At 38.9% G+C, this 12,192-nt stretch overlaps 1 protein-coding gene across 4 annotated transcripts in view; it reads left to right on the top strand.

Annotated features, from left to right (window-relative positions):
* LRRC28 (leucine rich repeat containing 28) overlaps window positions 1-12,192 on the top strand; it is a 160,447-nt gene that overhangs the window by 19,580 nt on the left and 128,675 nt on the right. For all 4 annotated transcript variants that reach the window (XM_046653480.1, XM_046653482.1, XM_046653479.1 and 1 more), the window contains one exon: window positions 4,699-4,739. In XM_046653480.1, coding sequence (XP_046509436.1) covers window positions 4,699-4,739 — 41 coding nt within the window. The remainder of the gene's footprint in view (window positions 1-4,698; window positions 4,740-12,192) is intronic.

The following is a 12,192-nucleotide window of genomic DNA, read 5'->3' as shown; positions in this document are numbered from 1 at the left end:
CACCAATCTGTGTTCTGTCTCTATAAATTTATGTATTTTGGATATTTCATATAAATAGGATCATATAATATGTGACCTTTTGTGTCTGGCTTCTTTTCGCTTAGCAAAATGTTGTTAAGGATCATCCAAGTTGTAGCATGTAGCAGTCCTTCATTTCTTTTTATGGCTCAGTAAGATGCCATTGTACGTGTATGCCACAGTTTATCCATTCATCCATTGATGGACATTTGGGCTGTTTCTCCCTTTCCTGGCTATTGTGAATATGAACGTGGGTGTACATGTACATGTTTGAGTACCTGTTTTAATTATTTTGGGTAAATACATAGAGATAGAATTGTGGGGTCGTGTGGCAATTCTATGTTTAACTTTTTGAGGAACTGCCAAACTGCTTTCTACAGTGGCTGAACCATTTTATTTTACAGTGTACAACATACAGCCAACAATGTACAAATGTGCCAATTTCTGCACATCCTTGCAAATACTTGTTCTGTTCTTTTCCTTTTTAAAAACTTATAGCCATTCTGATAGTTTGGGAGTGGTACTTCATTGGTTTTGATTTGCATTTCCTAATACTAATGATGTTGAGCATCTTTTCATGTGCTTGTTTGGCCATTTGTGTATCTTCTTTAGACAAGGTCTATCCGAGTCTTCTGTGTATTTTTCAGTTGGGTTTTTCTGTTAATTGAGTTGTAAGAGTTCTTTATATATTCTAGATGCTAGACTCTTCTTAGATAGATGATTTTTCCCATTCTATATGTTGTCTTTTCACTTTCTTGTAATGTCCTTTGATGCACAAAAGTTTTTAATTTTGATATTCAATTTATCTATTTTTTCTATTGTTGCTCATGTTTTCAGTGTCATATCTGTTAATCCATTGCCAAATTCACGATCATGAAGATTTATTCCTGTGTTTTCTAATATGAGTTTTATGGTTTTAGCTCTTAATATTTAAGTTGTTGATCCATTTTCAGTTAATTTTTTTAATATGGTGTGAGGTAGAAGTCTAACTTCATTCTGCTTTTTATAACTGCTGTGAGAACCAGGATGTGTTTAATTTATGGCTTCTTTGAAATGTGGTATTAGAGGTCGGGATAAAGCAGGTTTTGCTGAATGCTGAATCTAGTGGTTTATAACAGCACGGTTATTTCTTGCTCACACTGTGCTTTTCTGTCAGACTGCTTGGGGCTTCTGCGTCCTCACTCAGGGATGAAGGCTGACAAAGCTTCCACCATTTGAAGGTCACTGTGGACCTTTTGTACTCATGTTCTTTAAGGCCTCCATTTTGACCTCATTTCGCTGAGCAAAGCAAGCCGCCTAGCCATGCTCAGCTTGAAGAGAGAAGTGCAGTCCTACTAGGTGCCCAGAAGGAAAGGAAAAGGAAGTGGGTGGTATACACTGCCTATAGAACATCGCTGAACATGTTTGCAAAGTGTTTGAAGTACAGTCATGTGTTGCTTAATGATCGGGGTACATCCAGAGAAATGCGTCATTAGGTGATTTTGCTGTTGTGTGTAATCAGCACACATAAGGAAAGTTTTTTTTTTAAAGGATATGGTAAAGCATCAGTCCAAAGTTTGGGGTAAATTTTATGTTAACTATGATTGCTGAAGTTTACTTTTACATTATTTGTAAAGAAAAATTGTTTAGCTAAGTGATAAGTGAGATTTAATGAAGAGAATTTTGGCTTAATTTAGAAAATAGTTTTCAAGTAGGTTAGCAGGAAGCATATATACTCAAGGAATTTGGGTACAGGTTATTTATCTATTAAAACTTTTGTTTGTCAAAATTGAAAAAAAAGAGAAGGGAATAATAGTAATGACAGTTTTGAGAGGTGCTTTAAGGTTATTTATCAGGATTTTAAAATTTAAAAACATTTTAAAACTTAGTAAACTGTAAGTTTTATGGATCAAGATAAACTAGTTTGTGTGGCATCTACAATCCAGCATTAGAGCTTAGTTACCCACAGAGTAACAACAATTTTGATGTTAATGCTTAGTTGTCCAATCTCTTACTCACTTTACATGAACTTGGAAGTAGAAAAATTAAAACGTATAGTGTTTCCCTTGCATTATTTAGCTACACTGCTAAAAATGTGCTAATGGAAGGCAGAGAATGATCTTATAGAACACCCACCAGTAGGTGTCGGCCATAGCTTATGCGACAGGCTGCTTATTTGCCAGGCTTTGGGGGCAGATATCTAAGTGTTTTGTTTTGTTTTTTTACCCGGTATTCTAATGAACAGCAATTTTCTCAGGATCAGTGTACTTACTTTTAAATAAAAACACAGTGTACTTCCTTGTTAATAAAGACATAGTGACGCACTGTTGGCAGCAGAAACATTATTTGGTGCTTAATTGTGTGTATAGGTATATAGCTCAAAAGAGCTAACTATTGTGTCATGGAGAGATTAGAATGCTGTCTGGCAGAGCCAAGCAGACATCTGGCAAGAATGACCACAGGTCCTATGAGTTGGCCAGATATGGTATTGATGCTGTAGCAGATAAAATTAGATGAGGGTCTAGGAAATGTATGTTCTCCTTACTAGGGGAGATGCCACACTAAGACAAACATTTTGGGGTTTTGCACAGATCCAAGAGTAACATCTGAGGAAAGACTGGTCATGAAGAGCTTCATTGAATATATTGATATCAAAACATGCGGGAAAAAAGAATCATCTTTCAGCATTTGAAAACTAAATACAAGTGGTTTTATCAAAAGCGAGTACTCAGTAAATGTTTCAGTGACTTCATAACAGTATTCATATTCAGTGCTATTTGGTTATCATAAAAGGGCAAGGATATGTGTATGTAAGCAGCTTGGGATACTGTCGCTCAGTGTTTCAATACATCAGTATGCCAATAGGAAATTAATAATGTCATTTCCTTGTTTGAAATAACCAGTGGATTTCCATTGTGTTCAGAATTTAAAGAAAATTGTTCTTCAGTATAAAATGTAAGCCCTCACTGGTCTGTTCCTTGCCACTCTCTGCAAAATCTTATACACCTTCATACCCTATGGCCCAGCTATATCAAACTAATGACATTTCTCTTGTTGAGTATTTAGAACCTAAGTTGCATATAATATGACTGATACTCAATTATATAGCAGTTTATGCCTTGCGTACCACATTTTTTATTTTAATTTTTTTCAATTTTAAAAGATATACATGCTCATTGTTAAAAATTCAAATAACGTGAAATTAGATAGAGAATGGCAACCTTACTCCTTTTCCTCAAGATAATCACTGTTACTAAGTTTCTCCATGAAAAGTTACTTTGTTACAAATCTAAAACTTTTTAGTTCCCAGTACTTTTGTTTTTTTATTAACACAGTTGTTTTTATAACAGGATTTTTGAAAATGTAGAATTTCTTCAGGAGTATTGTTATAGAGTTACAGCAGAAGAGATTGTGTTTGCAGTTTCCCAAGCATACCTCTCTCTTGCCTTTTCATATGTTGCTTCCTGTGCCTAGAACGCTGGCCAGAACTCTCCTTTTTCCCTGCTCCATGGCAACCACTAATAATTTGTGTTTGTCTTCAGGACTCAAGTCAGACCTAATTTCTTCTAAAAAGCCATTCTTGATTCTTTGTTATTGATATCTAGCTTAACTTACAGTATGTTTGAATGTGGAATAAAAAAAAATTATTCCTGACTCAGTGTGCCCCTTCAGTCTTAACAACTCCTATCTTTGTGTTCATGTAAATTTGAACTCCGTGTGTGTGTGTGTGTGTGTGTGTGTGTGTGTGTGTGTGTGTGTGTGGGAGGGAGAGAGAGAGAGAAGGAGAGATGCAGGCTGGCTTTCAGTTATTCACAGAGGCATTTCCTCCTACCCACTGCATCCAGCAGAGACAGCCCACTTTCAATCTGTGAGCGGAATTTGTCTAGGATTCTCTTCATAGAGGGGCGCTCCTTCGAGGGCTCTGGCTGTGTAAGGGACCTAGGTCCATCTCTCTTCCTCTCCTCCCAATGGCCAGTTTCCTCTCCTGCCACACCACCCCCTACTCCAAACTTATGACCTGCGGCCAGATGTGGCACTTGCTTGGACTGCGTGAGCTCCAGCTTACTCTGTTCGTCCTGAGCTTAGTTAGGTCTTGGTTTCTGGCCTCTGGGGATTTCCCTTACTTTCTCCTGAGGAGCACGGTGGTTTGGGAGTTTGGCGTGGGGGGGTGTTAGTTTCCTGGGGCTGCTGCAACCAATTACACAGGCTGGGTGACTTAAAATGGCAGAAATGTACTCTCTCAGTTCTGGAGGCCAGAAGTCCAGAATCGAGGTGTGGGCAGGGTTGCCTCCTTCCCGGGGCTCTGAGGGAGAGGTTTTTCCTTCTCCTGGCTTCTGGGTGTTGCCAGTAGTATCCTTGGCTTGGCAGCTGCATCACTCCAATCTCTGTCTCTGGTGTCACATGGCATTATTCTGTCTGTGCCTGTTGAGAACATTTTCATTTCTTGTGTGACCCATGGCCATGGAATATGAGGTTTCTGGTTTCTCCAAGGGACATTGATTTTAAGTGTTCAAATTTATAAATTTAAATTGTAGTATGGTGTGTGTAAGCGTAAACCCTGACTTGCTAATTTTTTATTTTCACATTATTTTCTCAAAATTTTTACACCCTTCAAAAAGATAGTACTTTGTGTTTAAACTATTTAGAAATGTTTATACATTTTTCAAAAATAAAATTTAATTCTGAGTTTTTAATTTTCAGCCAGAAAACCTTGCTCAGAAGCTTCCAAACCTTGTGGAACTGTGAGTCTGTTTATTTAAATTTTTAAAAAGACAAGAATGAAAATAATTTTGTTATTTGAAATAATAGGAAATATAATTTTAATGTATTAATTTATTTTTTTTTGGTATGATTATGCTGTTTCTGTAGGTAGACCTGTGGTTCTGATAAACCCAATAGTACTTTGAAGTATTTTACCATTTAAATTTGTATTTTAAAATATCTCACCTCAAAGTAGTGATGACGAAAGATACGTTTTTTCTGGGTGCAGCATCTTTGTCACAGAATCCTTCTGGATAGTCCATGTAATTGGGAAAACTTATTACTATTATTTTTTACTAGCACTACATGTGAAACTTGATAGAAACAGTCAGACAGTATAAAAGATTTAAAATACAGAGTAAAAACTTCCTTCCCTGCGTCCTCCATGCTTCATTTGTTTTAGTTCTTTTGATGATTCCCTCCATAATCATAAATAATATGTTTGCACCTTTGTTTTTTAGTGCATCAACTTTAAGCGTCTATTGACTTATCGCTAGGAAGCTACGAAGTTTAGATATCTCGTAGTTCCCTTTCTTTTCTGCTGCCTCCTAATTTTGTGAAGAGGGAGTTTGCATTGCTGTTTCCTATTCTCTTGGTTATTTGGCGTGGTTTTCAGGAGGTGAAGCTAACTTTACATCTCCATCCTGAAGCTGGGAGTTTCTGACATTTCCTTTTTTTGCCATCTTTTTATTTTGAAAGATTTTAAACCAACAGAAAAGTTGAAAGCTTAGTACTGTGAACACCTGTGTACCTTTCACCTAAATGTAACCAGTTGTTAGCATTTTGCCACATTTGCTTTCTCTTCTTCCGTGTCCTGCCCTGTCTCCTGCCCTCTCCCTCATCGCTCCCCACCCCAAATTGCAGACATTAAGATATTTACCCCTAAATACTTCAGCAAGTATCTCCTAAGAATAAGGACTTTCTTGCATATAATTATATCATGATCACACCTAGGAAAAGTAATATTAATTCAGTAATATTATCTAATACACAGTTTGTATTTAAATTATCCCAATTTCCCCGCCCCCCCCCCCCCCAAAATGTCTTTTTAAAATAGATGTCTGGATTTGTCTGGTTCCTCTTGATTAGATTCAGTTTATTCTACCTTATTTGCATTGTCAGGTTTTTGCTTTCCTTCTCTTTATAAATGTGTATAAATATGTATATTATTTTTTCTGAAGGTTTTGAGAGTAAGTTACGTACATCATGGCTCTTTACCCCTAAATACTTCAGTATGTATCTCCAAGAACAAGAATTCCTTAATGTTGTTTTGGGTCTACTCATGTCCTTTAGAATGCTTTATAGTTTTCTTTATATAGGTTTTGACCATTTCTAAAGTTTTCTCCTAAATATTAAATCTTTTTTTCTTTGTTATTGTAAATGAATTTTATCTGTTGTATCTTTTTTTTTTTTTATTAATGTTATGATAGATTACAACCTTGTGAGATTTCAGTTGTACATTTTTGTTAGTCATGTTGTGGGTACACCACTTCCCCCTCTGTGCCCTCCCCCCACCCCCCCTTTTCCCTGGTAACCACCGATCAGATCTCCTTATCAATATACTAACTTCCACCTATGAGTGGAGTCATATAGAGTTCGTCTTTCTCTGACTGGCTTATTTCGCTTAACATAATACCCTCGAGGTCCATCCACGTTGTTGTGAATGGGCCAATTTTGTCTTTTTTTATGGCTGAGTAGTATTCCATTGTGTATATATACCACATCTTCTTTATCCAATCATCAGTTTCTGGGCATGTAGGCTGGTTGCACATCTTGGCTATTGTAAATAATGCTGCGATGAACATAGGGGTGCAACGGACTCTTGAGATTTCTGATATCAGGTTCTTAGGATAGATACCCAGTAATGGGATGGCTGGGTCATAGGGTATTTCTATTTTTAACTTTTTGAGAAATCTCCATACTGTTTTCCATAGTGGCTGTACCAGTTTGCATTCCCACCAACAGTGTATGAGGGTTCCTTTTTCACCACATCCTCTCCAACATTTGTCACTCTTGGTTTTGGATGTTTTTGCCAATCTAACGGGTGTAAGGTGATATCTTAGTGTAGTTTTGATTTGCATTTCCCTGATGATTAGCGATGATGAACATCTTTTCATGTGTCTATTGGCCATATTCATATCTTCTTTTGAGAAATGTCTGTTCATGTCCTCTGCCCATTTTTTGATCGGGTTGTTTTTTTTTTTGTTGCTAATCAGTGTGAGTTCTTTGTATATTATGGAGATTAACCCTTTGTCAGATAAGTGGCTTGTAAATATTTTTTCCCAATTAGTGAGCTGTTTTTTTGTTTCAATCCTGTTTTCCCTTGCCTTGAAGAAGCTCTTTAGTCTGATGAAGTTCCATTTGTTTATTCTTTCTATTGTTTCCCTCAACTGAGGAGTTACAGTGTCCGAAAAGATTCTTTTGAAACTGATGTCAAAGAGTGTACTGCCTATATTCTCTTCCAAAAGACTTATTGTCTCAGGCCTAATCTTTAGGTCTTTGATCCATTTTGAGTTTATTTTGGTGTGTGGTGAAAAAGAATGGTCGATTTTCAATCTTTTGCATGTGGCTGTCCAGTTTTCCCAGCACCATTTGTTGAGGAGACTTTCTTTTCTCCATTGTAGGCCCTCTGCTCCTTTGTCGAAGATTAGCTGTCCATAGATGTGTGGTTTTATCTCTGGGCTTTCAATTCTGTTCCATTGATCTGTGGACCTGTTTTTGTACCAGTACCATGCTGTTTTGATCACTGTAGCTTTGTAGTATGTTTTGAAATCGGGGATTGTGATTCTGCCGGCTTTGTTTTTGCTCAGGATTGCTTTAGCAATTCGCGGTGTTTTGTTGCCCCATATGAATTTTAGGATTGTTTGTTCAATTTCTGTGAAGAATGTTCTTGGGATTCTGATTGGGATAGCATTGAATCTGTAGATTGCTTTAGGTAGTATGGACATTTTAACTATGTTTATTCTTCCAATCCATGTGCAAGGAATGTCTTTCCATCTCTTTATGTCATCGTCAATTTCTTTCAAGACAGTCTTGTAGTTTTCATTGTATAGATCCTTCACTTCCTTGGTTAAGTTTATCCCAAGGTATTTTATTCTTTTCGTTGCGATTGTGAGTGGGATTGAGTTCTTGAGTTCTTTTTCTGTTAGTTCATTGTTAGTGTATAGAAATGCTACTGATTTATGCACGTTAATTTTATACCCTGCTACTTTGCTGTAGTTGTTGATTATTTCTAATAGTTTTTCTATGGATTCTTTGGGGTTTTCTATATATAAGATCATGTCGTCTGCAAACAGCGAGAGTTTTACTTCTTCGTTACCTATTTGGATTCCTTTTATTTCTTTTTCCTGCCGAATTGCTCTGGCCAGCACCTCCAGTACTATGTTGAATAGGAGTGGTGAAAGTGGGCACCCTTGTCTTGTTCCTGTCCTCAGAGGGATGGCTTTCAGTTTTTGTCCATTGAGTATGATGTTGGCTGTGGGTCTATCATATATGGCCTTTATTATGTTGAGGTACTTTCCTTCTATACCCATTTTACTGAGGGTTTTTATCATAAATGGGTGTTGGATCTTGTCGAATGCTTTCTCTGCATCTATTGAGATGATCATGTGGTTTTTGTTTTTCATTTTGTTGATGTAGTGTATCACGTTGATTGACTTGCGGATGTTGAACCATCCCTGTGTCCCTGGTATAAATCCCACTTGATCATGGTGTATAATCTTTTTGATGTATTGCTGTATTTGGTTTGCCAAAATTTTGTTGAGGATTTTTGCATCTATGTTCATCAGTGATATCGGCCTGTAGTTCTCCTTCTTTGTGTTGTCCTTGTCAGGTTTGGGGATCAGAGTGATGTTGGCTTCATAGAATGTCTTAGGGAGTTCTCCATCTTTCTCAATTTTCTGGAACAGTTTGAGGAGAATAGGTATTAAGTCTTCTTTGAATGTTTGGTAGAATTCTCCAGAGAAGCCGTCTGGTCCTGGACTCTTATTTTTGGGGAGGTTTTTGATTACCGTTTCTATTTCCTTACTTGTGATTGGCCTATTCAGATTCTCCATTTCTTCCTGATTCAGTTTGGGGAGATTATAGGAGTCTAGGAATTTGTCCATTTCTTCCAGGTTGTTCAATTTGTTGGCATATAGTTTTTCATAGTATTCTCTTATGATCTCTTCTATTTCATTGGTATCTGTTGTGATTTCTCCTCTGTCATTCCTAATTTTATTAATTTGTGATTTCTCTCTTCTTTTCTTGGTGAGTCTGGCTAGGGGTTTGTCAATTTTGTTAATTCTTTCGAAGAACCAACTCTTTGTTTCATTGATCCTTTCTATTGTCTTTTTTGTTTCAATATCGTTTATTTCTGCTCTTACTTTTATTATTTCCCTCCTTCTACTGACTCTGGGCTTTGTTTGTTCTTCTTTTCTAGTTCTGTTAGGTGTCGTTTGAGGTTGCTTATGTGAGCTTTTTCTTGTTTAGTGAGGTGAGCCTGTATTGCGATGAATTTCCCTCTTAGGACTGCTTTTGCTGCATCCCAAATGATTTGGTATGTCGTGTTCTCATTTTCATTAGTCTCCAGATAAAATTTGATTTCTTCTTTAATTTCTTCAATGATCCATTGTTTGTTGAGAAGCGTGTTGTTTAGTCTCCACATTTTTGCACCTTTCTCTGCTTTTTTCTTATAGTTGGTTTCTAGTTTAATAGCATTATGATCAGAAAAGATGCTTGGTATTATTTCAACTCTCTTGTATTTATTGATGTTTGCTTTGGTTCCCAAAATATGGTCAATGCTTGAGAATGTTCCATGTGCACTTGAGAAGAATGTGTAACCTGCTGTTTTTGGATGAAGTGTTCTATATATATCTATTAAGTCCATCTGGTCTAATTTTTCATTTAATTCTATTATTTCCTTGTTGATTTTCTGTCTGGATGTTCTGTCCATTGGTGTTAATGGTGTGTTGAGGTCCCCTACTATTATTGTATTGTTGTTGATGTCTTCTTTTAGTTCTATTAAGAGTTGCTTTACAAATTTTGGTGCTCCTGTGTTGGGTGCGTATATATTTATAAGTGTTATGTCTTCTTGGTGGAGAGTCCCTTTTATCATTATATACTGTCCCTCTTTATCTTTCTTTATCTGTTTTGCTTTGAAATCTACCTTGTCTGATATTAGTATAGCGACACCTGCTTTCTTTTGTTCATTATTAGCTTGGAGTATTGTTCTCCATCCCTTCACTCTGAGTCTGTGTTTGTCTTTGGGGCTGAGGTGTGTTTCCTGGAGGCAGCATATTGTTGGATCTTGTTCTTTGATCCATCCTGCCACTCTGTGTCTTTTGATTGGGGAGTTCAATCCATTTACATTTAGAGTGATTATTGAGATGTGGGGTCCTACCACTACCATTTTCTGTCTTGTTTTCCGGTTTTCTTCAATTTCCTTTGTTTCTCGTCCCATGGTTTAATCTGTTCTGATGTAGAGCTGCTACTCTCTGTTGTTGTCCTTCTACTTATCTCCTCTGCTCTTGGTTTTGTAGCCCCTTTCCTTGTTTGGATTTTTCAGGAATGAGGGTTTTCCTGAGGATTTCCTGTAGAGGAGGTTTTGTGGCAATGAACTCCCTTAATTTTTGTTTATTTTGGAAAGTTTTTATTTCTCCATTGTATTTGAAGGATATTTTCGCTGGGTAGAGAATTCTTGGCTGTAGATTTTTGTCCTTCAGATTTTTGAATATATCATTCCACTCTCTTCTAGCCTGTAAAGTTTCTGCTGAGAAATCTGCTGATAGCCTGATGGGGGTTCCTTTGTAGGTTAGTTTCTTTTGCCTGGCTGTCCTTAGTATTTTCTCCTTGTTGTTGACTTTTGCTAGCTTCACTACTATATGCCGTGGAGTTGGTCTTCTTGCATTGATAAAGTTTGGAGATCTCTTGGCTTCTGTCACCTGAAGATCCATCTCTCTCACCAGATTTGGGAAGTTCTCGGCCATTATTTCTTTGAATAGGCTTTCTGCCCCTTTCTCCTTCTCTTCTCCCTCTGGTATACCTATAATCCTTACGTTGCATCTCCTAATTGTGTCTGATAATTCTCGGAGAGTTTCTTCATTTCTTTTTAGTCTTGCTTCTCTCTCCTCCTCTGCCTGCAGCAATTCTATATTGCCATCTTCCAAATTGCTACTTCTTTCCTCCATATTATCGGCCCTACTGTTCAGAGCATCTAGATTTTTCTTAATCTCCTCTATTGTGTTCTTCATTTCCAATATTTCTGTTTGGTTCTTCTTTATCGTATCAAACTCTTTTGTGACATAGCTCCTGAACTCGTTGAGTTGTCGGTCAGAATTCTCTCTTAACTCATTGAGTATTTTAATGATGGCTGTTTTGAAGTCATCATCATTTAGGTTATATATCTCATTTTCTTTGGGATTGTTTTCTGTGTATTTGTTACTTTCTTTCTGTTCTGGAGACTTAATGTATTTTTTCATATTGCTTGATGTTGTTGATTTGTGCCTCCGCATGGAGATAGAGTTTAGTTGCTCCTTTCACTTGTTTCAGCTGCTGCGGTGGGGGAGCAGCTGTTTATACTGCACCAACCAGGAACCCTGTCCGCAGTTGCTAACTGGGCCTGGGCCCCTCCTCGTAGCCACAGTGGTCCTTTGGATTCCCTCCTCTGCCGTGGGGGCCGTCACAGGGGGGCTTCAGGCTGCTGGTGCCTACTGTTGCAGCCCACCTAGATGTGCTCCCTCCTTGGGGTCTGCAATGGTGTTATGGGCTTTTCCAGCGGCCAGGGGTGGGATCACTTATATTTGTCGCTCCGTTGCTGTCGGCACCCACAAAATCTCACTTGTCCTCTATGGGTCGCAGGAGAGCTACTGGCATCTTCTACAGTCTGTGGTTAGTTCACCTAGCTATGCTGCTTTTGCCCTGGGGTCTTCCAGCCTTGTGGCTGCCGGCTGGGTGCCTTCTACTGGTGCTGTGCAGAGGCTTTCCCTAAGGCTGCTGTGAGCCTGTAGGGTTTCCCCCTAGGCTACGGAGCTGGGTCTCTGGAACTCCCCCCAGCCCCAGTCCTCTCCGAGATCTCCTGCTATCCCTAGTCCCACGGGGCGGGCAACGGCAGCTGGGGGTCGCCCCTCCCTCTGGGATTCTCTCCGGGCCTCTCCCGGAGCCGTGAATGCTGGGCGTGGCCCCTCTGCTAATGGCAGACAGAGAGTTTTGTCTGCTGTCCGGGCAGAATTCTGTAACGTCCCCTCCGGGGCGCAGAGTGGGCCTATGGAACTTCCCCCAGCCCCAGTCCTCTCCAAGATCTCCGGCAATCCCTACTCCCACGGGGTGGGCAACGGCAGCTGGGAGACCTCCGTACCCTCAGCGACTCTCTCTGGGACCCTCCGGGCGCCGCGAACACCAGGCAGGGTCTCCCCGCCAATGGTGGGGAGAGACTCTCCCCGCGGGCTCAGGTGTGCA

This window comes from Equus quagga, chromosome 2, assembly GCF_021613505.1.
Source record: "Equus quagga isolate Etosha38 chromosome 2, UCLA_HA_Equagga_1.0, whole genome shotgun sequence".
NCBI lineage: Eukaryota > Metazoa > Chordata > Mammalia > Perissodactyla > Equidae > Equus > Equus quagga.
Note: the sequence above shows the minus strand (reverse complement) of the source record. Positions and strands in the feature narration are given on the sequence as shown.